The 27,842-nt window shown below is 38.6% G+C and overlaps 2 protein-coding genes across 8 annotated transcripts in view; both read left to right on the top strand.

Annotated features, from left to right (window-relative positions):
- Positions 1 to 2,529: 2,529 nt before the first annotated feature.
- LOC110366437 (SLAM family member 9) lies at positions 2,530 to 12,505 on the top strand. The gene is made up of 5 exons (XM_036138695.1): positions 2,530 to 3,015; positions 7,236 to 7,526; positions 8,909 to 9,172; positions 9,497 to 9,624; positions 11,618 to 12,505. The coding sequence occupies exons 1-4, from the start codon at positions 2,967 to 2,969 to the stop codon at positions 9,613 to 9,615; spliced, it is 723 nt and encodes a 240-aa protein (XP_035994588.1). The 5' UTR covers positions 2,530 to 2,966; the 3' UTR covers positions 9,616 to 9,624; positions 11,618 to 12,505.
- Positions 12,506 to 20,967: 8,462 nt separating this feature from the next.
- The window catches only part of LOC105938278 (sporozoite surface protein 2), a 39,494-nt gene continuing 32,619 nt past the window's right edge, over positions 20,968 to 27,842 (top strand). For 6 of the 7 annotated variants that reach the window (XM_036139216.1, XM_036139220.1, XM_036139221.1 and 3 more), the window contains exon 1: positions 21,103 to 21,406. In XM_036139216.1, coding sequence (XP_035995109.1) covers positions 21,355 to 21,406 — 52 coding nt within the window. In that variant the 5' untranslated portion in view covers positions 21,103 to 21,354. The other variant, XM_036139217.1, reaches the window with a different exon arrangement.

Below are 27,842 nucleotides of genomic sequence, written 5' to 3' on the forward strand. Positions count from 1 at the left end.
AACTAAAATTTGATAATAATACTAAAAAAAATCTCGAGAACATTATTTGTATTTTATTTATTTATGTATTTATTTGTCAAGAGACAGTGCACATTAATTAACATCATACAATGTAAATGTGCTCAAGTTAATGCAATTAAGCAGATTTTCATCAGTAGCCCCTTTGGCAGTTGTTAAAGACAGCCTAGAGTTAAAATCACAGATCATTTTACAAAAATGCAATACAATTACGCAAAAACAAAAACAATACATTTCATAACATAAGGAAGGGCAGAGCCATTTTTGATCATATGGATTCTAATGGAGAAATTGTTGACTTGTTGATTTTACTCAGTTCTTTAGTTGAGTTAAAAGTGTTCAATATGGGGCATCCCCTTATAGTAGTGAGGCTGACATGAGGCATTGGACCATAGACATAATATAAGAGTAGACGCGTCGTTGGGCGGGCTCTGTCTATGCTGCGATGCGTCAGAGCGTCCGCCATGTTAAATGTGGCAAATCTGCAGTTACTCAGTCACTTAAACAGTATCAGAGGGACTTTTTTTTTCTCATATTAGTAATTTTACCTCTTTAATACTCCCCCAAAAAGTTTGTTCCTAAAGTTTCACATGTGACATGGTTTTATGAAATAATGAAGACCACAATGTTTAGATTTAACAAATTGATCCTTATATTCATAACACATACACAAATACACACACACACACACACACACACACACATACATATATATATATAAATCACACAGCTATTTATTTGGCTTCTTTATAATACTTGAAAATCTGTATATGCACATCTATGTCTAAATACAGTAGTCTGTACTGTATGCAAGCTTAAAACCTTGGTCTTGCACAACTTTTTCCTAGTGTTGCAACTCTGCAGCTTTAGTGTGTCCAGTTTTGCAACATGGTGCAGCCTTAGTTTATGGAAGGCAGATACAAGTAGTAAAAACAGCCCGAATACATGTCCATGCAGCACAGGAATGAGGCATCTTCTCTGATCCACGTTCACTACAACAGAACTTAACTTTTTTTCTGCCACATACAATATGGCGTTGACATGCGAACCTGCGCCCAACGACCCATCTACGTATATGATGTCTATGCATTGGACCATAGACGTACCCTGCATTGACTGCGGCGCATACGTTACGGCCGCCATCTTGGAGAGGTCAACCTGAGGATACCAGCACAAGGATACCAGAGGTGAATTCTACAGTCTTCTAAGGTTTTCTCAGCAACCTGTCAGTAAAACGACACAACCATGGCATGTCATTGCTTAATTTTTAATCCTTTCCAAAAAAAAAAAAGTTTAAAAAAGGAAACTTGGTTTGTTTGTTTTATTTTGTTGTGTTTTCTTTTGTTTCGTGTGGTTTTTAATCGCAAAGAGAATCAAAGACAGATATCAGTCCAACACTGTTTTCCAACATATATTTATTTATAATTATGTATAATTGATATGAAAATAAAGAAGCTTTTTCTGCTGGACACAAAAATGGCTTCCTGAAAAGATGAGTGTAGCTTATTATTCTGGTAAAACCTGGACTCTAAGGTAAAACCTGACACAATACAGGAACAGTGACCGTTCTATTTCGTCATTGTTAATCTCTGTTAAAGTACTTAACATATTCCTCTATCAAAGTCTCACTAAAGTGTGAGAACATTCCTTCTCTTTTAAAAAGAGAAAAAGACGTTTTTAGGACAGTAAATGAAAACCTATTTTTTTCAGCTGTCTGAAATATACCCTTTCCCTCTCAAAGCATGTGAACAAATTAGTCTAACAAGGTTTTTTCTGTGTTTATTTCTCTCATCAAACTCCTGTGAATTTGGAGATTACAAATTACAAATACATGTGCCTAAGTGTGAGGACATGCAAATTAGTCACCCTTAATGTTAAATTTATTAAACAAAATTCAATCCACAGAAATTCATCCACACAGAGGGTTTTTGTAATTCACACAGAGGGGATTGCACTCCCAGAAGGGAGTATGTTGAAGAGAGCTATAAGCACCTTGGAATACCACAAGCAAATGGCAACCACGGAGAGGCTACAAGGAAAGCAGCAACAGCCAAATACTTGGCTACGAGTAAGGCAAGTTCTGAGAAGTCAGTTCAATGGCAAGAACAAGGTCGGGGCAATCAACAGCTATACCTTACCAGTAATCAGATGCTGGCTATAGAAGGATATTCAGACCACTGATGTTAAAACATGAAAGCTACTCACCATGCATGGTGGATTTCACCCCAAACCCAGTATCCACAGGCTATACACTAAGCGCAATGAAGGAGGCAGAGGCCTAGTGAGCATCAGAGCCACCATTGAAGATGAAACATCCGAGCTCCAAGAATATATCAGGAAGATGGCCCCAAGGTATGAAGCACTCAGTGAAAGTCTCAGACAATGGAAGCTGGAAGAGATGGACCTGACAGTTGGTTGACAGTTCGTCCAGATACAAACTGACCTAATTCAAATAGTAAATTCATCCATGTTATCAGGTGTTTTCCCCCAGTTATTGGTCTCATGACGACGTGTTTATGTTTTCATGATGTAAAGCACTTAGCACTACTTTGCTGCTGAAATTTGCTATACGAAACAAATTAATTTTACTTGACTTCTCTCACCTAAAATCTTAAAAATATCTCCCAAATCAAAATTCTATCTGAACTCTACTATCCACACCATAAAAACTCTATCCAAAACCTGAACTGACAGAAACTCTCCGACAAACACCCACATGCTGACTAACTACTGAGTCGCTTAAATGCTTGTCAAAACCCACAGGCATTCTGAACCACTTCCTAAATTGGTCACGTGGTACGGCTGGGCAGTTGGTTTTAAGTAAAAATTTTTAGGTTTTACGTATGTGTAGCTTCAACAACCTCTGCAGTCACATACCTGGCGAGCAGAGTGAAAACTAACTGTGCCTTCAAAAGAAATTTCACCTGAAATTTCTCCGCATCCCAGACATGATTCGTTGGTGTGTCCTCGTCTGGTCTACTTTCCCCTGCTGTCTGGGTGAGTTTTTCTGCTTCCTGAGTCCAATCAAGACAACACTTGTAGTCTATATTTATGTATTCCAGTCCATTTTGGTTTACTTTTCTTTGTACATCTCATTTGTATGCATTCTGTGGTTGGCTGACATGCATATTAAAGCATCACTCAGTAACAATCTTACCTTAATATATCCTTTTCTAAGTCTCTGTTGTCACGATTTGTTCTGATGAACCCGGAACATAACCACACACACTGAACTCGTTTAAGGCTTTATTGAAGATGTGAAGGTAGTGCAGGATGAAACCAACAGTATATACTCAGCTGGAGCAGGAGGATGGAGATGGCAGGAGCAGGTGGACCCAAGGTGCTGTGCTGTGGAGCCAGGCGAACGCTGGGAACCAGGAAGCCTCCAAGGGAGACGATGAGGGCGCTAGGATTGAGGAAGAGCCAGCAGCACGGCATGATCCAGCTGCTGATTTGTCCCCTCTTTTCTGTTCCATGCACTCCTAGACTGTTACAGTTTCTAACTTTTGTCGTCAGCGTTCACAGTGGCAAATCAAAATCACAATTTAGATTTTTGGCAAAATTGCATAGCCCTAACAATGAGACAGATACAGACTTTCAAAAGGCCAGATACAGCTACATTAGACAGTTCAAGTTACATTAAAAGTTGAAAAACGTATCCCTGTCTTACAACCTTACATGATCTCAAGGCATGACTGCTGAATGCTAATGGATTAGCGAACGCATGCACGTAACAGTCAGTGTCGATACAATTAAAAAACTCAAATATTGGCCCGAAATATTCGCTGGCTAATATATCGGTTGACCTATATTTTCAATAGCTTGCGCTGTGCAAGGGCCGTTTATTACTGCGGCGAGCTCCAGCGCATGCCAGTGACTAATACACACACACGGCCAACAGAAACTGGGCCATCCGTCATGTTGTGCCATTACGCATGCTTTAAGTTAATTATAACTCTCAGTCTGTTAGGTATTGTCTGGTGAACAGCAGCTCAATCAGCTGATATTAGGACAATAATTGAAAGAGTGATTCAAGCACTGGCGTTCTTATAACAGCAAACTGCCCACATTTGAAATAAATGAGTGACAACTTCTCTTCATGCGTAAGAATACATTAACAGAAATAAATGAACATCCAGAGAACACCATTATAGAGAAATGTTACTTACCTGAATCAACACTATATTTCAAAAATCCTCTCTACTAGGCTAGTAAAAGTATGTTAAACTACTAAGCAAAATTAAGATTAAAAGAAACTTAGAAACTATGTACAACCAAAAGATAAAAAGTAGTGGTTGAAAACTATCACCATGAGAATGATTCTGTGAATCTTGGGTTCCCTGCAGATCTAAGAGAATTAAAGTTCATCTTAAAGAATATGGAATTAGGTTAAATTGGCTTAACTAATTTAGAGCAATATCCGTTATGTGTTCCATCCATTCACAATGCAAATCCAGGTTAGATAAAAACATTTTTAAGGAAATAACATTTTAAATTGCATCATTACATCTCCATCCAGCATTACAATATGCTGCCGAACTCTTAGTTTCTAAATGCATTCTTGCACAAGTGACCTCTGCAGAAATCAAATTCTGTACACACAAATGTTTAAAAAAAAAAACATACTCAACAGTACGCTGTGACTTTCTCCTGTATTGTTTACACTTCAATGGTTTACTTTTAAATCACTGCTGCACCTCACACTGTAATTTAAATTTACTGTAATTTACAAACCGTATTCTTGCTCAAATGCCCTCTGCACAATCAATTCTGCACATACAAATGGTTTTAAAAATGCTCACCTGTACACTGTGACTTCTCCTGCATTGTCTACATTTAAATTGTTTAGTTTTGAATCACTGCTGCACTACTGTAACCCAATTTTACTGCAATTTACAAACTGTATGCAACGAAATTTCGTTCTGTACTCACTCTGTGCATACAAAATGACAAATAAAGTTGTCTAAGTCTAAAGAATTAGTTGCTAAATCAAAATCAATAACCTTTAGGACTCTTGGTTTTTATCAATGTAATTAGTTCTCCCGAAAATAATTAAGACTCAAACTGGTAACTTAAGAAGCTTGACGTGTCGGGCACTTCTGGGCCAAGTCTACGGCAATTTTGCACTCACTTTAAAAGACTTTTAGGCTATATTTTATTGGAATGAGTGGACCGAAAAACACAAACAATAATGTCCCATCAGTGTACAAAACCCTTATGGAAATAAAGTTTGTTTTAACTGTAAAACACACCCAAAACCAATGTGCATAGCATTGTTTCAAAGCTCACTAATGCATAGCTTAACCAAAACACAATAAAAGTGAATCATCTGAAATGATTAAACCCAACCTGACTTTCCATATAATCTATCTGCCAAAACATCTGCCTCTGTGACTGTTCGGTTGACTTTGGGCAATCCGGTCGAAGGAAGGTGGTTCTTTGGCCGGGTCGGCGAGCAAGAACTCGCAACAGAGCCTAAGTTGTTTTGAAAATAAGAATGGCCGAATATTTTTGTGTCTAGATGCACAAATCTGTTACAGTCATAGCCCAAAAGACTTTGAATTGAATCCAATAGGGCTTCATCTAATGATTGACTCTGGGACACTGCATACATGTTTTCAACTAAACAAAATTGAAAACATGTGTTTATTTCCTTCCACTTCATAAGTATCCATCACTTTGCCTATGACATATAATCCTAACAAAATACAATTAAGTTTGTGGTGGCAAAAGGACAAAGTGTGAAAAAGACCAAGGAGTAAGAGTCTTTGGTGTCGGTCTCGTCTTAACTTAAATCTTAGACCTGACATGTTCTGTTCTGTACTTTTTCTAGGCATTTTATTCCATTTCTCCCTGACATGCTGGATGGTGAATGTGGTTGCAAGAGGGAACATGCTCTGACGCACGCGCAGATCAGTCAGACAACCCTAATCCAAACTGCATCAGCTCTGAAAGACACCAATGCAAACTGTTAAAAACAAGAAAAACTCTACCGCACCTCCAGCTCTGCTAGCTGAGGTCGTTTACATAAGCTAAAAATAACACAACAATGCTCAGCGATAAGTTCATTATCAATACAAATGTAACGTAATTGCATCAATCATTTCAACACAAACATTATTTTTTTTTTATAAAATAACTTTTTACTCATCAGCCTGGATTGTTCTGTAGCATTTTCTTTGGATGACGGACTTGCTCAGCCAACAGGTGTTCTAACAACATACCTACCCGACCGATCCATGTAGCTTATCAAGGAGCACCATGGCAGGAGATTTTGACAAAGTAGCTCAATTGTTCAGAACTCCGATCCAGAAATTCATGATACTGGGTTAACAGTGATGCATTATGCATGAAAGCCGACAGAATTTTAAAAGGAAGTACAAACAATCAAATGCAATTGTGTCAAACCTGAGTTTGCCATGCCAGCACTTTCATTCATCATGCCCAATTTGGCAATTTGGCAGCAAGATGCTTCACATCTTCTAAAAGTCTGTTATGAAAAGTGCACTGTTTTCTGCCATCATCTCTTGGGTAGCAGCATCACTTAAAAAAAGACTTAAAACAGCTCAACAAGCTGAAAAACAAGCCTCGCTCTGTCCTGTGGAACCACTGAAGATGATTGTGCAAAACAGAATTCTTCGTAAAATTAAGAATATTACGGAAAACCCTGACTATCCTCCTCAACAGACCAATGTCTTCTGTCAGAGACTTCTTCAGATCTGCTGTAAGACAGACCACTACATGAGATACTTCCTCCCCACACTCGTCAGTATCTCCAATTTCTCTTTAAAGAAACTTGTATAACTTACAACATTTAATTTCTTTTTAGAATTATTAAAGAATTTTTTATTGAAAAATAACTGCCGTAAATCTAAAGGAAATGGAGAATAATTATACTGAGACTGTGCAAAAGTATAGAACAACAATGTTCTTTATGGCATGTGACTTTTAGAAGATCTTGTGATTTTTCCTATTCAGATCTTTATTACATTTTTATCTTTCACAATTGAATAATCGTCATGCTGCCCAACTGCTTTTAATAATGAGTGCCAATCAGAAAATACAAGACAAATCTTAGTTTTTCCTTAAATGTTTCTTGCCAGTTGTTTAAATAAGCAAATCCTATAAGAAAGAAATTTTGTTTAAGTTGCTTATACACTACATTGTTTTCTAAACATATTTTAAAATTTCCCCTCTCACTTGCATTCTCTTTCTAGTTGCAGGACAAACTACAAAATATGGACTGCTGGGGCAGACAGCCATCTTCAATACAGGCATCAAAACACAACCCGATGATATTCTGTGGAAGCATAATGAATACAAAGCAGTGGAGTTTAATGGAAATGAACAGCTTTCCTTTGGGTCATTTGAAGGCCGAGTCAGTCTCAACTGGCATTCTGCAGATCTGACCATAAGCAACCTCCGATATGAAGATAGTGGACTTTATGAGCTGGAAACATTCACTGACAATAAAATAGATCGTAAATATTATAAACTGGAAGTTATTGGTAAGTTGTTTTGTTTGCTTTATGTACATTTCTCAACAATTTCTAAGATAAATGTTGAGTAAACTGTATTCTTTAAGTACATTTGGTTTTAGTGAGAAGGAGTACAGAGGGTTTTTTGGTATTTATTTTATACAAAGTTTGCATTTTGCTAGTGAGTAGGTTCCTACCTGGTCAAATCAGGAAAATTATGTAGCTCAATTTAGGTATTTTCTGGGTTGGGATGAAGATGATACAGAATAAAAAAAAACATTTTTACATTTCTAGACATTTACATTTACATTCCTTATCTCGCTATGTTTCTCATCCAGTCCTTCCATTCATCCATTTATCCTTCCACTCTGTGCTGTCCTTGGTTTGTATAGGTTCCATATTTGAACCTGTCTACTGTAGATTTTCCATACATTTATATGGTAACTGTTTTTGTTTTATTATAGTTCACAATCTAGCTTAAAATGGACAGTCATCGGAAACCTTGAGACATGAAATGTCTGCTATGTTGATCTAAAAATGTAGGAACACTATTGTTGAATTATGAATAGATAGCAAAGGGATTGATGCTGACATGTTAACATGAACTTTAAGATAAGGTAGGACTTTATTAATCTCATGATAGAGAAATTCATCCATTTCTTCAGCTCTTTTATGGTTGAGAAATATAGAACACAATTAAGAAAGAAGCAGAGATATATAGATAATATAAAACAAATCAAGAAAAACTAAATATGTATTTGCAGACACGTGCACAGATTTTTACTACACACATTTTTTTTTTAGTCTTGTTTTCTTGTTTCTTTCTTCAACACACAGCTGCAGGCTGACGCAGGGAGATTGTCGCTGAAATAAGAAATAAGAAAGCCAAACGAGAGAAGTCTGTTGTGTGACAGGTTCAAATTTGAATAGGATATAATATAAAATGACTATTCTAGACCAATCTCCACATGTCACAATGAGCGTCTAAACTGGCTGGTCTGAGCAACGCAGCTCAAAACAGGAGGAGGGAAGGTTTTGAGAAATGAGCTATCATGAATAACATTAGCTCTGGAGAAACCGTGGATCAAGACAGTTGGTCAAAAGAGGTGTCGATCAAAAGAGGAAGTCCTAGATAACCATTTTGAAATAAGAGTGATTAAAATAGAAGTCTATGGCAGGAACTACATGGCTTTGAAGTCGAAAATACTTTCTGATGGGCCATCGGTGACCCGTTGGCAGTAAAGGGGTTAATAACAATTATTATTAAATGATTCAACTATAGTTCCTTTATGTGATGCTGTTTATAGTCTGTAAAACATGTTTTTTTCTGTTGATTGATTATATGTGGTTTGGAGAAAATAATTCATCTGTCTTTATTGCAATCTCCTGTTTGCTTTTCTGCTTTATTTTAGACAAAGTGGCCAAGCCTAACATATACTGTAAGATGAACACCTCTGATCTATCTGGAGAAAAGGCCACTCTGACATGCTCCTCACCATCCAGTGATCCTCAGTCCTTACTGACGTTTCAGTGGAGCTCAAACACAACCAGACATTCTGGACCAGAGTTAATGATATCCCTTGGGGAGGAACATGACAGTCATATGTATAACTGCACCGTAAGCAACACACTTACTCAAGAATCCGCTACGTTTAGTGCCAAAGCCTGCTACCATGGTAAGATATCAACTTTACACCTCTATGGATATTTTGTTGAGCAAGCACAAATACTTTAGAGGTTGATATTCATAGTTTGATGATCATAGATTTAGCAAAGAGTTAATTCTTGAAAAAAAGTGTGATTGAACCTTTTTTCTTTGTAAGATGTCATACAATTTGACCAAATTATACATTTCTTAAAGATTTTGCTTGTGTTTTTTAATGTTTCCCTTTTATTGCAGTGTTTTTAATCAGACTGAGATTTCCTCAGCAATAGGAATCGCTATTATAGATGTGGCTAAACAGTTTACTGTTGGTTTTGACATTGCCTTTTCTTTACAGATAACAAAAGTCAAGTTGTACCGATTGCTCGTATTGTAGTTACCATTCTACTACTGATTATTGCCCTGACGGTCTGCATTGTCTTTGTACGACGCCACCAAGGGGACACAGTGGGATAAAAATTAAGGGTGAGAAAAAAAAATACTAATAATTTTTGCGTAAGCCGGATATAGTTTTGTGTTATCTCAAGAAAGTTTTGCGTTATCCTGGGATAGTTTTAAGATAAGACTTCCTTTATTGTCCCGCAATGGGGAAATTTGGATGTGACAGTGGCAAACACACAGACAACTACATACAATTATTAGCGATGAAAAGAGGAATAAAAAATGGAACAAACTAGTCTAATCAAAATTAGCTTGAAAGAAACACCAGAAGTGGGAGTTAAAAGTAAATACCAGAGTAAATATTACACAGTGGAAAATATTTAACAGTGGAAAAGACACTAGGCTATTTACATAACACACAATAATACGATATGCAATGTGCATGATAGTGCAGCAACCTTCCGAAGAAGCTAAGGCGTGTACAAGTTATCTTAGCACTTTGGATTTTGACCCCAAAGAACAGGCAGATGAGAGTTTTGTGTTAAGGAAGCTGGCTGGTCAAACCTGGAGAAGTGCTGGTTCAGCTTATTCACCTATCTCAAGTCACCCACAGTCTTTGTGTGCGACTTGCATTTGTGACCAGAGATGGTTTTTAGGCTTTTCCAAACATCACTGATGTTATTGTCCTGCAGCTGCACCTCCATTTCCTTCCTGTAGCTTTTTTTCTTCTCTGATCTTCCTCCTCAGTCTTTTCTGAACATCTCTTCTTAATTTCCAGACCTGAAAGCCCTCTTCTTCTCCTTCAGCAAATTATTTCCAGACCTGAAAGCCCTCTTCTTCTCCTTCAGCAAAGACACACAGTGGAGTCCACACAGAAGTCTATATAACCTGTGCTGTTATTTCATCGATGTCCTACCCATGACGGTCACACAGCAGAGGCAGACAGGCTTGTTCGACAGGCAAGGCAGGAGGTCAGTGTCCAGAATTCAGAAGCCAACGGGAATATCCGACAGGGGCAAGGCAGGCAGGAGAAACAGAAACAGACAGGTCGATAACAGGAGGTGAGAGCAAGGAATGCTGGATGATCTACTCTCACTAATGGCTTCCAAGAATCTGGCGCTTACACACTGGGAGAGCCAGGAATATATAGTGTTCCTCCCAGGTGCAACAGCCCCCAGTAATCTGAGCTGTCACAGGTGTAATCACTCAGATCTGAAGATCTGATTGCAGATGAATCTCAGGGAGCAGGGAGTGATGTCATGAGACTGCAGAAGCAGAGTCACAGGCAGCAATCATTACATCGGTTATCATCAGCAAACTAGCCTCTCTATACAGTTTCTTGCATTTCATTAAAGTATCCAATTCCTGCGCTTTATCTCTTAGTGTCATACATTTCTCATGATCATAGATGGAAACGCAGGTCTATATCTTCTCTTCCAGGTATGCCGGCTTCTCATCGCCCTTCTCTTTGGCTTTTCATTCTTATCACTCTGGGGATTTCTGGCCAGGCTGCCATTACAGTGGATGGGTTGTTAGCTAGAGCTAGTTGCAGGTCCCTGGAGTAAACAATAGGCGCATGTCAGCTTCCATTATCTCCCAGAACAAATCCTGTGTAGAATAAGATGAGCAGCAAAATTGGCCAATAAATGGTTAGATCCATAATTAAGAAAAAGTGAAAAGAAAAAAAAGGAACATACACACACAACTTGATTAACAGAAAAAAAGATAAAAGTATAGAAAACTATAGACAAACTTTTTACATAGTTTTGTGATATCCTGAGAACGTTTTGCTTTATCCTGAGACAATCCTCTACTGCCTGTATTTATATTATTTCGGGGTCAGTTTGCTGTAGCACTGCAACAATAGAAGACACGTGTACGGGAGAGCTTTATAGAGTCTTATTTTGAGATCGGCTTCAAATAAAAAGATATAAAGTCAGTGCTTAGCTGTAGACATGGTTTTCATATAAGAGGGAGACATCTGAACAGGATTTTCACTTCGAAAGGACTGTCTTGTCCATAATGAGCCTCTGGTAGTGTGCAATTATCACTAACAATATTTTTTTTTTGTTAACAGGATGAACTAGATGACACTGCACAGGTGTGGAACGCAAACAACATTAGGCCATCCAAAATGCAAACGTCCCTAGTGGACAGCCAAGTTTTAGGTATGCATTTCTAGATCTATATGGGACAGGAGACTTCCTTTCACCCAGTGAGGATGGTCATGTTGAACTACGTGAAAGTCAATGAGTCTTCACACTGACTGTACCCTGTGATCCAGATTTATATGAACTCTGCAACATTTTAAAGGCAGAGTCCCATCTCAATCTACCAACTGATCCATTTCACGCTGTAAACTTAAACATGCACTTAAAATAATCTGTCAGAGCATCTCCGTAAAGTCAAGGTATAGAAAATGGGTACAGGTGATGTAATTGTGAATGCAACTACTGTTATTTCATGCAGATACTATCTACTGTCTAGCTTTGTTACATGTGATGGCTTCTGTTTCAGAATTTGGATGCAACTATTTTGTCAATAAATATTACTACATGTAGTAATAAACATGATATTTGTGTGTGGCAGGGCAATGGCCCACAAGAAGACACAATAAAACAGATGTATTTGAACAGATACAATCATTGATCTAATATGCTGGCATGGTTAACAATTTTATTTTATTTTATTTTACTACCTGTCTGGCTGTGTAGCACTAAGAATTCTTAATGAGAGACCAACAGATTTACATTCACAAGTGGAGCAATACTGCTTTTGCTATAGTGCCTCGCTTGATGTATATGCAAAAAACCTTTTATTGTATATTGTTTTGGGATTATCTCAAATTCAATGGACACAGAAATGCAAAATGCAGTATTATTTAACACAAGATACATTTAGTGGCTACCAAAGCTAACTATAGGGTAAAACTGTAAAATAAAAATGGTATCTATAAACACCTGGATCCAAGCAGTGTGTGTTTGAGAGTGTACTTCTATATGTAAGGTTTGTCCATTAAAGTTGCACGATTTTGTCAAAAATGAAAATTGCAGTTTATTTGGTCCATAGTTCCAATTGCAATTTAATTTTTACTTTTTTCTGCATTAACCACAAGCACCAAAGATGGCCTTTAGATAAAAGATATTTGTAAACAAGGACTATTTAAACAAGAAATGCAACTGGTTTTATAAAACAGACTATCATTATTCAAGATAATAACTTTTAATTGAGTTGGACATCAAACCTTGTTGAACATAAAGTGCAACCAACAAACAAGTCAATGTATTACATAACTCATGCAACTTCTCCTCCTTTTGGCCCCTTCATTTGATTACTGAGTCCATGTGAAACGTGAATTTATCCACTGTGAGCTCAATAAAGTCTATCTTATCTTATCTTATTAAAGAGTTTGACCGATACTTAATGCTATGATGAGATTCCTGAAAGTTTCTTCTAAAAAAGTATTATCATATAAACTCTAACAAAAGTAATAAAATTACATTATGTCACTGCTACAAATCTCTTCTCTTCCATGTGGAGGCAAACCCTCTTTAAACAAATTACCAACACCTAAAGGACGTGTCTTATCCCTTAATTGTTACCTAGCCAAAAATTGCAGACTGCTGCAATTTGGAAATTGCCTTTTTTAAATTACAAATGCAATTAGTTGTCCAGCCCTATTGTCCATAAGAGACAATAGTGTCAAAAGTGGTTGTGAGAAGCCAAAGACATGCCCCCCAGGATGCCAAGACAAACGCTGAGGAGATCAGAACCCCAAATGTCTGAAAGGCCTCCAAGAGCACAGGACCCCAAGAAGGACCAGCCTGGGGATTGCTGTATCCCCAATCCCAGAATAGGGCAGAGGAAAGGAAAGCCCTATGAACCCCCCCCCCCCCCCCAGCACCTACAGCATGAAATAAAAAACATTTTCCTGACCAATAAAGGTAAACATAACTAATCAAAATGACAAAGAAAATAACAGCATTAAATAGCTGAGTACAGTTATGCTTTAGTCTATGACTATAGAGAACCAATTTGTCTTAAAATAAGACAAATAAAATATCCATATAGTATCCCACACACTATCTGAAGAACTTTGGCTCCTACGAGAACAAGGAATAAATAAAACTAATATAACACTGACATCACACAACCCAATATATATTGAAAAAGCTCTGTGGTTTATAGGATGTCCAATCCAAAGTAGTCACTTGATAGTATGGTGTTGAACTCACTATGACACTCAGGGTATTATTTTGCTGACACAAAAGACAGAAAAAGCAGTGCAGAGTCTGAGCCTTTGTCCTGCATTAGTTTGTTCTGCATTTTTAACATAACGCTGCTGCAGATGATTACATGTCTGCTCTTGTTGGGACAGCATTATAGTTGTGGTTACCAACAGTTGTGCCACTCTTTGCCTGTTGGCTATTTAGAGTGATACAGAAACAGCACACTGGTTTTGTCTGACAATTTTTCCTGTACCTGTGCCATGGGTAGTGCAAATCAGCCAATGAAGTCGGTATTTCACATAAGATTCCTATAAAATATTTGTATGTCAGTGTTTTATGTGGTTCAAGGGCAACAGAGGAGTCTTGTTGTGTCTATATTTCTCCTGCAGGGTGCGACAGGCAGACGCCCAGTTCTTCTGGTGAACTGCCAGGTAGCCATTCTTCTTCTTCTTCTTCTTCTTCTCTTTTTTTTAATGGCGGTTGGCAAACAACTTATAGGTGCATTACCGCCACCTTCCAGAATGGATCAGACAACCTATTATATCCTCTCTAAAATACCCGTTCTTCTTAGAAAATTAAAAATACTCCAGAAAACTACATCCCCAGACAATCTCTGAAACAATTCCCTTATGTCTAATTTATTTTTATTTCTGCCTAACTCTCTACGCATCATCTCTCTTTCTTGAGTATATTTATTACATTCTAAAAAAAATATGTTGGACTGTTTCTAATTTGCCACAATCACAACACCCTGTATTATGCTTATTAATTATTTTAAGAGTACTATTTAATCCTGTATGTCCGAATCTTATCCTAGATATAATATCTTCTTCTTTTTTAATTCTATTACATTTTCTTATTTCTCCAACCTTTTTTTGAATACTATAATAAAACCTACCAGGTAGCCATTCCCCTCTGCTGCACCTTTCTGTGGCTTCTGCTGGTTAGTGATGAGAACCAGGTGGACTCAATCCCCCAACAGTCAGAGAGTGCAGGTACTTTTGGTGTGACTGACCTGTCGCTCCTGTTTGAAGAAGTGCCACAGCATGAGAAGCAAACAGAGCTGGATGTAAATTCATGTAAATGCATGTAAATTCAGAACTGCGCAAAAGTTTTCTACAAACTGTGAAGGACAGCCGGTAAGCCCCACAATGCTGTTGCTCATTTCCTGAATCTCATCGAAGCAGCACATGGACTCTGATTGATTGCTGTACTGAACAGTTTTAATATTCAAATCAAGCGAGTAACTTTAAAAAAAAATTACACTTGGTGTTTATTGTTTATGGCAAAAAGTGAAAATGAATAAATGTTGAATAGAATTTTGACTAAAAATATATTTAACAATATGTTGATAAATATGCCAATTTATTTATTAGTGTTGAATTTTACTATAAAATATTTGCTATTATACTTTTGGAATAATTGGTTTCAAGGGGTGGAAATCTGTTTGATTGTTTTACAATGTATTTATCTTGTTAATTACTGTGAATGCAGTAGGCATTCACAGTTCTTGAGATCCTGTTTCTCTTTATTCTTTATTATTATTCCTGTTTATTCTTCCAAATGCGTTTTTACTGTTTAAACTTTGCTTCGCTTCTCCTCCTACAATTTTTCTCCGATTTCAACCATTCAACTTTTAAACTATTCAGCTTCTTCTGGAATGGATGGCTATGTCTTTTTGTACTTTTAACTCTTCAACTTTTTAAAATATTCAGCTTTTTCTGCAAATTTTCAGCTTTTTTTCTCCCATAGGAAATGAATGTAATTCACTAAAATTCCGCTCATTTCAGCTGCTTTTTGACAGCTTACTGCTTCAGCCTACTTTCAGCTAGAAACGCCATTCAACTTTTAAAATGTAGTGATATCTTTCAGCTATTATGGTCTATTTCAGCTTTTTCATATCTTTTACCATTTTCATATAGTACCTCCTTAAAATAATTTTGGCTTTTCAAGAAATTCAGCAAATAACATGCGTTGCTATGGTCGTCAAGGAGGCAGTTATAGAGTGCGCACTCTAGAAATTCAACAAATTCTTCATCTCCGAACAACTTCTTCTCACTCGCTCAATTTTCAACCTATCCACATAAATTATACATCAAAACGTAGGAATTTTTGTCTGGATTAAGGAAATGTAACTGTCATTGGTGTAGCATCTATAGATTTTTCGCAAATCACCTCAGAGCGACACAAACCCGAAACCTCCCCCATTCATTTCCTATTGAGCGGTTTGGAAAAATGACGTCTGAAAATCCAAAACATCACACGTTTTCGCATCGTCGCTACTCCTAAACCGTTTGATGTACAGGCATGAGACTTTCACATATGAATGTCCCAACCCTTCTGGCACTCACAAAAAAGGAATTTTGTGGATAACTGTTACGGTTTTTCCGCAGGAACAATTTGTTCGGGAGTAGCGAATGTGCAAAATCCTGAAGATGCTTTGGACCTCCATCACCCCAAATAATCAACTTTTTTACATCGTCGCTGTGCCTACACCGATTTTTGTACAAACATAAAAATGAGCAACATAGTCCTCAAAAGCCTGCTGATACTCACAGTGAAAGAATTATTTTGATATCTCTTATACTTTTTCAACTAGAGCGATTTGTTCGGGACCGTTTATAGAGGATTTTTGAAATTTCTTAAAAATTTCCTTTACATCATAATTTTTTACGCCTTTATTAAAGTTTTTCCAGCAAAAAATGATAGCTTTTCTTCTTTCCCTATCCGTTACGAACTAAACGCAGAAAAAATTACGTCTCTACCATTTAGGGATCAGGAGATATGAAGCGTTGTTCGGGGCAAAGTTCTCCATTATAATCCAATGGGACTTATTGTGAGCAAAGTGTCTGCACTTGAGTAGACTTGCCCCCTGCAGGTGTGTGAGTGAGTTTCCATGACGACGGAACTCTGAGGGCCAGTGGGAGAGGATCAATTGAGATAGAATGGCAACTTTCGATGCTCACCGCAGTTGCTGTGATTAATGTAGGAATCTGAAATTCGCACAGTCACTTCCTCTTGACATTTTAAAATTTTCAAGTGACTTTCAGCTATGTGTCATTTTTCTGTCCCATTTTAGATGTCACATGCTTTCCTATTGGGCCTTTGCTTCCAACAGGACCTGGCATGATGCCCAGACACGACCCAATTGGCCAATACAGCACCGCCCACCTGTGGGAAATGGCGCTACTGACCATTTTGGTCAAATATTGAGTTCTGGGCCCAGATGTGGTGAGGCTGAGTTGCTAAAGGAGGCCAATCTGACCCATGAACTTTGGTGACGTTTGGCGGCATTAAGTATTGGCACCCCTATTTGAGGCACTTCCCAGTACAGGATTTGGACCAAACTGACAGAGTACAATCACCCGGTGATCCTGAGCACAACCATGTTAGCGGCTAATGGTTAGCATGTTGCTAATTGGAAGTAGCTCTAGGAAGCTCGGACAAACTTCTGCTTTACAGAGTCTGTACCTCCTTTATACAGAATGCTCCACAATAAGTTTGGGCCTCGTCACGTAAAGCATCTCCAAGTTAGGAGGTGTCAAACATCCAATGCTTTTCAATGGGGGCGAAACCCCTTATACTCCCTAGAAATGCAGGCCCACATATGGCTACAGTATATTAAAGTTTGAAATTCTACTTCTGCTTTGTTAAACGATTCAGTGTTTAGAATGAGTTAGGAAATGTTTGATGCCTTTCCCTCAGTTTTTTCTTCTTCTAATCATGCAGCTATTGTTCTTTCATGTTTAAATTCTTCAACTCTTTCAAATTCTTCAACTTTTTCTACTTCTTCAACTTTTTCAACTTCTTCAATGCTTTTCAGCTATTTTTTCTCTTCTTCAAAGATCTTCTGCATCTTTTGCTTAACCATTCAGCTATCTGCATTCACAGTGCATTTTCGCAGGAAATGCAAATTTTTCTAGTTTCAAAATGTAATGGATGTGCTTCTGTTCCTTTTTAGGTTTTTCACCCAAATAACAGGAAGGCTAAAAACTATGCTGACCATCATACAAAAGTAAAGATAGATCAGCTAAACTGAAGGCTCTTTGAGTGAAATCCAGTTAAGTTTCATAGTAGAGAAACTATCCCTTTCAAGTGGGGAATGACACCGTAACCCAAACTTGACAAGACTTGACACCAGTAGCAGGTTTTTCCCTTCTTTACCTTATCAAGAGGAGTACTTAAGGTGGCTGGAGATGGATGAAAGGTGTCAGAGCATTGGCTCACCTGAGCGGTATCTGACCAGAATCTTGTTCCTTGTTCGCTCAATTTCCAAGCTTTCCTCGTCTAACTCATCGCTTCACCTCCATAGATCTGTTCCTGCTCCTGCCCGGTTCTGTCGAGCCTCTCCTTGGTCGTCATCATTCTGGTCCTCCTGAAAGTTCTGAATCCCTCAAGCCTTCCTGGTACCCCAGTCGATCGAAGCGCTTCCTGAACTGCTGCCGTCCTGCAGTCACCATCCATCCTGTCCACCATCTGACGGGGAACGTCCTGCCAGACCTGGAACCTCTCCTCTGCTTCTCACTGATCACCACAGCCAGACTAACTCCCCCCGGTTCTTTACATGCAACTCTCTCCATAGGTCTGCCTCTGTCTCACCAGCCTGTCCGTTGTTGCTGCTCACTCTCCTCTCTCCTTTGCTCCAGTCTGCAACCAGAGAATCCCAGCCAGCCAGATTTCACATCCACATTCATAACCCCTCCCTCCCCCCGTTTTCTCAATAAACTACTTAAGCCGTTTCTCTGCCTCCGCATTTGTTGCTTCCAGGTCATCATGGAAAACTAGATCATGACAGTTCCTGTTTGTGTTTGTAATGTGACAAAATGTGGAAAGATTCAAGAGGTATCAATACTTTAGTAAGCCAGTGTATTTAATAGCATGTGTGCAAACATTTGTACTGTCAGTCACATTCGGGGAGTTGTGTGTTGAATCATGCAGTGATGATGCATGCAATGATTTTACCTGTACATTTTGACTGATTCCTCGACAGTCTGTACTGTATGCAGGTCATCAGACAGCTGGAAATGTACACCTTGCAGCAGTAATTCACTGGACTCCAGGGTGGTTCTGTGATGGGATGCCACCTGTGAAATTTCCTCACTCCTAAATATTTCCACTGTCAACTGTCAGTGGTATATCATCAACCTTAACTTTGTACTTTTTTTGCTATTAATGTCATTAAAATGTATAGAATAAAATGATGCATTTCCCTCTTTAAATACAGGGAATGAACACACCTTAATATAACATGTGACACTGAAATCTTCAGTGAAACTAATTAAATAAATTCCCTGAACAAAGTTTCTGAAAATATTATGCATACATTAAGTCAGAAATGTCATCAAAATGGACATAACTGCCTATCTTTTCCTTAAATTTAGTTTTTGTATACAAGAAATCTTGCCACAAGTCAGTGATGTAGAAATTGCAGCGTCCATAGTAACCACCCAACAGTAGAACATGTAACATTCTCACATTTTTCTGAGAACACATTTAAATCTTTGGCAAAACTGATACAAAAGATTGTATCAGATCGTTAAGATTCCCTGAACAAAATTTCTGGAAAATATTATGCCTACTTCTTGCTAGAAATTTTTCCAAAATGCATGTAAATGCATATGCTTTTGGTAAACGTTGAGTTTTCCATAAAGTATGGGGAATCAACTTAATTATTTTTAACAGAAATTAAGATAAAGAAAGGACTTAATAAAAGGGAAGCAGGAAAATCAGGATTCCGTGGTAAATATGTACCCCCCCCCCCCCCCAATGAGTGACAAACATTTTTTTAAATCCCTGTTTAACGTTAAAGCAACTGCAGGCTGAAGGTAGGAGAGGCCTTTAGGTGGTTCTAAATAATAAACAACAAGTGCATGGAAGAATAAAATGTATTTGACTAAATTCTTAAAGATGTCATTAGAAGAAATGGGAATAGGTGATATATGGAGAACTGTAAATAAATTGACTTATAATACTCTCTATATACAAATTAATATTAGCAGTCATACAAGACAGACAGTTTTAGGTTAAACATGGGCACTCTGAACAATGAAACAGTGGTGGAAGAAACAAAATGGAATACTCTGAACAGGACAACAACAGAGAGGTAGAACCAACAATAGTATAGGATGCGCTGAAGGCAGTAATGTGGTGAAGGCTAATAGCTTAAACAGCAGGGATTCTTTTTAAAAAAAAGTAAAAAGTGAAAATTGCTTAAATGTTAAGGAAACTCAAACAAAATATATAAATACGAAGAAAAAGTAAATACATTAGCAAATCCAAGAAATAAACATGTATTTTATAAACAAGTTATTACAAAAGAGGTCATACGTACACAGAACCATTGGCAAAACCAATATAAAAAGTCTAGTGCTAAATACAATAGAAAAACTTAGAGAACCAGACAAAAATGAGTTCAGAACCGAGAAAAGATTGAAAGCAAATTTCAGGAATTCTGTAGCCATTATATTTGCCAACCCCTTCAGAGTAACAAGTGTAGAATGAAGAAAATTAAGAAATGCACTTTCTTGAATCAGGTGATATGATTCCATTATATTTTGTGAAATACTATTTATGATGGCAATAAAGTAAATAAAGGGTCATTCTGTTGTCGATATTATATGCCGATATTGCATAAACACAGAAAGTAGCGGTAAAACTATGCAGTCCTGCCTTTTCATTTAAATCCACCAGCATGACCCTAACCTAACATATCTGCATGAAAAACACTTTTTACTGGTCTTGTAAAAATTGTATTCAGGGTCTTGTATTCTTGTAGAATATTGAGTTATAATTAACTTTTAGCCAAAATGATCAAAGTTGACATAAAATGCTTGAAATCTATTCCTCTCTGTGTAACGAACATGTAACAAATATGAAATTCACTTTTGGATCAAATTACTGCAGCAATGTTTCCATTAAATTCTAATTTATTGAGAGATTACAGCAGAGGTATTTTGGGCTAAAGCAAAGCAACTGTGTTTTTTTTCTCAAACCAAATCAAAATAGTTCTGCAGGTGGAATTTTTCGGGTGGCTTTGTTTGGTTTTCTGTGAGTCTTATCACTCCACAAAAACGTTCACTAGTCCAACAAGGACACACGGTGAAGGCAGAAAACAGCCGGAAGGTTGAATCCTGCTCTCTTTCAGAGTAAACGCAGAAATTTTGGAAACGACCAAAAATCACTTTGAATTACTTTTTTCTGCACACGCTCATTGAGGGAACGATTATTTGTTTCCCGAAGCTATTCTGACGAAGTTTAGACAGTTTGAATAACCTATTTGCTCCATTTCCGGTGTAAATTCCACCGGAAGCGCTCAGGTGCGACACAGGTAGAGCAAGGACGCGAGCTCTTCCCTGGATTTGGCAGTTTGTGTCGCACATTACCTGGATTTTAAACTTGAATTTTTCTTTTTCTTTTTTAGGGGATACGTATGTTTCAAGTTGGTCCACGTTGGTTTTAAGTAAAATGTTCGAGGTTTTACGTATCTGTGGATAGCACCGGCTTCTTCTGTCGCCTACCTGACGGGCAAAGTGAAAGTTAATTGTGCCATCGAAAGAAACTGCACCTGGATTGTCTGGGGCACACGATGGCTCTTTGGCGTTTCCTGATCTGTTTTCTGTCGCTTCTCTGCGGTCTGGGTGAGTTTTATTGGCGTCTTGTGTCCAAATAGGACCACAACACTCATGTTTTCCCCTTTGGTTTAGTTTTGTTTACACATGTCTCGGTTAGACCTTTTTTATGGAATCTGCTGCTGGCTGGTCCTACAGTGGCTTACTGTTAAGCTTTTAACCAGATACATTTGATCATAATTTATTGAGGAATTACAAATGAGTTAATCTATTATGAGACATGTAATTCCTGGCGAAAAGAGGCGAAAGTCACTGGTTCAGATCTCAGATTTTGTGAAGAATTTCCTCCTTAATGTAAGGGGGGACATGTTTTTTTTTGGGTGTCATCCTTGATAGTACCTTGTCCTTCTCATCTCACATTAACAACCTTACTCGCTCTGCTTACTTTCACTTACGCAATATCAATCACCTCCGCCCCTCTCTCTCTCCCCTGGTTCCACCTGCACTCTTGTTCATAGTCTGGTCACAATCCATTCACAAAATTCAGGCAGTGCAAAACTCAGCAGCTCGCATCATTTCTAGAACCCCCTCTCTCCATCACATCACCCCAGTCCTGCAGCAGCTCCACTGGCTACCTGTCAAGTTCAGAATTCAGTTCAAAATCCTCCTACTTACTTTTAAAGTTATTCACAATCTCTCCCCTCCATATCTCTCTGATTTACTTCAAATTTCTACTCCCTCCCGCATACTTAGATCCTTCTTCTACCACTCACTTAGTTGTTCCTTCAGCCCGTCTTAGCACCATGGGGAGCAGAGGTTTTTCTCAGTCTGCGCCCACACTCTGGAATTCACTCCCCCCTGACATTTGCAATAGTCTTTACCCTTGTTCAAATCGAAACTCAAAATCCACATGTTCAAAATTGCCCTTTCATTATGATTTTATATTACTTTCCTGTGTGCAGTTTGTGTTGTTTCTTTTAACTATGATGATTTTGCTTTTACAATTTATTGTTTTTACCTGTACAATGTCCTTGAGTGTTTTGAAAGGCGCTTGAAATAAAATTATTATTATTATTATTTTTATTGTTATTATTATTAATGTTGCCTGAGTAATCCAGCTAGTGATCCATGCATGTTAAGTTAAATAGTGTTTTTTATTTTTTTATTTTAACCATGTGCTCAATTGGTAAGAGAATATGCATAAACAAGTCAAAAGTAACATGACACCATAGTATTAGATTTTGTTTATATATATATTACATGTCAGAAATATTACTTGACAACAGTACAGAATAATGACGCTCTCGTATGTTTATGTGTTCTTGGACGGTTTAGACCTAAGTTTTTTACAGGTCGTAGACAGTCATTAAATCCAAGCTGCACTTAGCAACAGTAGGCGGACACAACAAACGTGGGAAATGAGGTGTTTAGGTCTAAAATGAAACTACATGCAAGACACTGTGTGTGGAAAACTACATTATTGCGCGCATCCCTCTGGACGCATCATCCCCTTGGTTAAACATGGTGGCAGTTTCATGTTGTGAGGTTACTTTCTTTATTGTGGACAAGGAAGCTAGTCAGAAGTTATGGGAAGATGGGTGCAGGGCATTTCTGGAAGAAAACCTGTTGCATAAGACTTTACATTAGGGTGAATGTCAAGTCTCATTCCAACAGAAAAACAACCCCAACGTACAGCCAGAGGTAAAATATCTGGGTCACTGTACATGGTTTGATCTAAATACTGCAAAGGCTAGACCTCAGTCTAATTTAAAATCTGTTGAAAAAATAAGTTCACAGATGTTCTCACTTAAATCTGACAGAGATTGGGCTGTTTTGAAAATATGAATGGATGAATATTTCAATCTCTAGATGCACAAATATGTTGCAGTCATAGCCCCAAAAGAATTGCAGCTGAAAATTACAGTGAAAAGGGGTTTAACTGATGACTGACTCTGGCACACTGTATGAAAATGCAGCTGACACTTTTCCAATTTTATGTAAACAAAGTTGAAAACATGCATTTGTTTCCTTCCACTTCATATGTATCCATCACTTTGTATTGGTCTGTGACATATAATCCTAACAAATTTCAATGACGTTTGTAGTGGTAAAAAAGACAGAATGTGAAAAAGCCCAAGGGGTAGGAGATTGTATGTGAATTCAGTCCTGTTGTTAAAGTCTGTCTCTTGGTAATCTAAATCTGCTACCGTCAAAACCAGCAGCTTTTCAGCAACTGTATCAGGTCTGAAGGATCAAATTCCTGACAGTTTTTGCGTGCTTTTAATAGCCAAGCCAAAGATAAAGAAAACAAACACCAATGCAACACATGGTTTACATTCCACTTGTGTGACAAATTTGGGATCAGACAAACCGTCAAAACTAACTGCTTTTAAGTTGTGATTTTGCTTTTATCTCATAGCAAAGTCACTGGTTGAAATCCCAGCTGTTCAAACCTGTGTAATATTTGCATGTTCGCCCCTTACCTTATAGTTGTCTGAGTTATCCAGCTGGTGATCAATGCTTAAGTCAAATGGTGATTTTTATTTTGACCATGTCTTTAAGGATTATTCAATAGCCCTGACAACGTACTGTAGAAAACAAATGCATCAAAAAATGAAATAGCCATACCTTGGGGTTGTATGGTAAAAATATTGATTGGAAATAGATTACAGAAAATGTAATGTTTTTATTAGTTAACCAGGCATTTGATAACCATACGTGCATTTTTATGTTAGTATTTTAGTTAGTGAAGCTATAAACATTTTAGAGATGCTGCAATCCAAAATTTAGAATATGGATCAAAAGCCACATATCTGAAATAAAATTATCATAGTTTTACGATTTATAGTTTTTAACTCTGACAAAAGGAAATTTAGTCATTAATCAGGTTTAATATCGCTTTGTAATATAATTAACAAAATACAGATAACAATTTTTATGGGTTGCAGTAATTAATCACTATTAATATATTTTTAAATCTTTATGTCTGACTAGGGCTGAACGATATAGAAAAAAGCATATTGATAAAATAGAAATCATATTGATTGATGTAGATAATTATCAACAAATTCAAAACAAATATTTTGAGGGCATTTTATGCTGTTGCTTAGTGACCTATTTTTAGATGCAGAACACATAAACACTGAATTCAAACTCAACCCTTTATTCAATCAACTTTTTACCAAAAAAGAAAAAAACACCTGTTCTCTCTGATCTCTGTGAAGGGACGGGGCTTGGTGACAGAGCATTCCTGCGTCTGTGTTTGTGATTGGTTGGAAGGATGTAATGATTGTAATATCAACCTACATGGCTAAAATGCATAAGGAAGGAAAACTTTGATTCTATTAAACTCTTTATTGACCCCTTTTTCTATCATCGATACACGTCTATCAATCGATATATATTATTGTTGAATTATCGTCCAGCCATCAATCCAACTCACTTTTCCGAAACATTTAGTGATTTTTCTCTCCTCGGTTTAGTTTGGCTGTAAAATGTTGGTAGAACGGTTTGAAAAGTCAATTCATCCAGTATCTGTGGATGGTCATGTCATTCATGAGAGGAGATGAAGTTGCAATGTGTGTATACATGAGAGACTTAGAGAAGTAACACCAAACAGCTTCATAAAATACATTTTTTATTTTAGTGAAAGGAAGACAAAAAAAAAAAAAAACATGATGGTGATACTTTTTCAAACTGTTTTTCACCACTTCTGTTGGTGATGTTTGGCATCTAGCACTGATAACTGTTCTAGCAGTCTCTGTTTTTATTCTATTATAAATGTTTCTATGTTTATCTGGTGTACATACATGTGTTTTGTGATTTAAAGTTTTAACTCAGACAAAAGGAAATTTAGTCATCAATCAGCCTTAATATGTTTACTCATGCCCAGCTGCTGCTGGGAACTTGCCTCACATTTCAGGGATATTACTGAGCTGAGTGAACGCTGGCACGACTTGCTGCCGCTGCTCGCCGGAATTTTTGTATTTGCTGCTCCCTGCCTTTGCTCACCGGTAACTTTTTAACCGGTAACTTTTTAACAGACAGTGCAATTGTTTTTAACGGACAGTGCAATTGTTTTTTACTGAGAACACGGCCACGATTCATCGGCACTACAGGTTGTGTGCGTCCCAACTAGGCTACTATCGGTAGCTCACCTGTCCTGCCCCGTTTTCAGCCTCACCTGACGTTTTTTAATAATGTGGACCGACAGGACATACATCCTGCTTGTCTGCATCTGGATATTTCTACTGCCCGCTCACCTGCAAGTGGCGGGTTTGCTGCAGTATTCAGCCGCTGACCTGCTCCGGCTCCGCTGTCACTCGCCCGGACCTGCGCCCGAGGCACTCCACCTTCACCCGGACATCACCTTCCAGCCACGCCGGAGATACATCCACCGAGGATCTCGCCGGATTTCCCACCACAACGGTTCAACAGCAATAAAATCCATCTGGTCCAGCTCCCGACGGGGGATTCGTCGCCCTCCATGCTCCACCAGCCGGGCTGTCGACCACAGCGTGTTAGCCCGCCTAGCTCGGTCGGCTAGCACCACCACCAGCTGCAACAACACTGCACTCAACTTTGCTCTGCTTAACATCCGCTCACTGACAAGCAAGGGACATCTCATTCAGGACCTCATCACTGACCGTAAACTGGACTTTCTCTGTTTAACCAAGACCTGGCAACAGCCCCAAGAATACTCTCAGCTCAACGATTCCACTCCTAATGGGTTTGTTTACATCTCTCAACCCCGTGGTTCCGGGCGCGGAGGAGGTCTCGCGATAATTCATCGCGAGAATTGGAAAGTCTCGCCGGTATCTGCGCCAGTCTCAAGCACGTTTGAATCCACAGTCTGCAAGCTGTCTGGCCCAACTCCAACCATCATTGCTGCTGTCTACCGCCCCCCAAAACCGAATAGTGCCTTTTTAACAGAGTTTGCCGATTTTCTCACCCACCTATCCTCTCTATCACCAAACTTAATCCTACTGGGTGATTTCAATATCCACATGGACAATACCAATTTGCCTCTCACCAAAGACTTTACTTCCTGCCTAGAGAGTTTTGGATGTCAGCAATACACCACTACCCCCACACACTCCAAAGGACATATTCTGGATTTAATCTGCTGCTCTGGCGTCATCCCTCACAACATAACAGCTGATGAACTCCCCATAACTGACCATTTTCTCCTCTCATTTGAAGTGAATATTACCCTCTCTATCTCTAAAACATCCCGCCTCATATCCTTCCGGAACATAAAGAACATTGATCCCTCCACCCTTATCTCAAGTATCCACTCTTCCTGCCTCCTTGACTTCAATAATCTGCTAACCCCTGATGACCTGGTCATCCACTACAACACTGGTCTCCATAATATCCTTGACTCGCTTGCTCCACTAAAAAATAGATTTGTTTCTTTTTCCGTCTCCGCCCCCTGGTACACCCCAAATCTCCGACGCATGAAAACCAAAGGACGGCAACTCGAAAGACTTTATAGAAAAACTGGTCTCACTATACACAAAGAAATGTACAATAATCACATTATTCACTATAAGGACTCCATTGCCAGCACTAAATCACAGTATTACTCGAGCTTAATCACTGCCAATCAACATAACTCTAAGTCACTTTTCTCTATACTCAATAATACTATCAAACCCAAGGACTCTTTCCCCCCGCACCTTTATACAACCTCCTTCTGCAATGACATCATGTCATACTTCACAGGAAAAATCAAGAACATTCACCAAAACCTTGGATCAACGGCTCATCTCAGCACCTCACCAGATCTTCCCTCGCCTACACAGTCGCTCTCCTCCTTCCATCTTCCCACTGTCTCGGAAATCACAGAGCTCATTCGGAAATCCAAACCATCCACCTGTCAACTGGACCCCTTCCCAACACAACTTGTCAAAACCTGCCTCCCCTCTCTGGTTCCCCTCATCTCCGCTATCATCCACACCTCCCTCACCACTGGAACTGTCCCTACACTTCTCAAAACTGCTGCCATCACTCCGATTGTAAAAAAACCTGGTGCCGACCTGATCAACTTCAACAACCTCCGTCCTATCTCCAATTTACCCTTCATTTCCAAAATTCTTGAAAAAACAGTTGCCTCCCAGCTCCATACTCACCTATCTGCCAACAGCCTGTATGAAGAATTTCAGTCTGGTTTCCGGCCACTCCATAGCACTGAAACAGCACTCATCAAAATCACCAATGACCTCCTCATGGCATCTGATTCTGGACTACTCACCATCCTCATCCTCCTCGACCTGAGTGCAGCCTTTGACACCATCTGTCACACCACTCTCCTCAGTAGGCTTTCTTCCATTGGCATCACTAACACTCCGTTGGACTGGTTTATTTCCTACTTCTCTGACCGCACTCAGTACATTCAACTGAAGACCCTCAAATCCACCCCCTCCCCCCTCACCTCAGGCGTGCCCCAGGGCTCTGTACTCGGGCCCCTCCTCTTCATCATCTACCTCCTTCCCCTTGGCAA

This window comes from Fundulus heteroclitus, chromosome 7, assembly GCF_011125445.2.
Source record: "Fundulus heteroclitus isolate FHET01 chromosome 7, MU-UCD_Fhet_4.1, whole genome shotgun sequence".
Lineage (NCBI taxonomy): Eukaryota > Metazoa > Chordata > Actinopteri > Cyprinodontiformes > Fundulidae > Fundulus > Fundulus heteroclitus.

Coding starts and splice junctions, on each gene's coding strand:
- LOC110366437 (XM_036138695.1), top strand. CDS start 2,967: ATGATTCGTTGGTGTGTCCTCGTCTGGTCTACTTTCCCCTGCTGTCTG. Junction 3,016..7,235: donor TACTTTCCCCTGCTGTCTGG/GTGAGTTTTTCT, acceptor TTCTCTTTCTAG/TTGCAGGACAAACTACAAAA. Junction 9,173..9,496: donor TGCCAAAGCCTGCTACCATG/GTAAGATATCAA, acceptor TTTTCTTTACAG/ATAACAAAAGTCAAGTTGTA.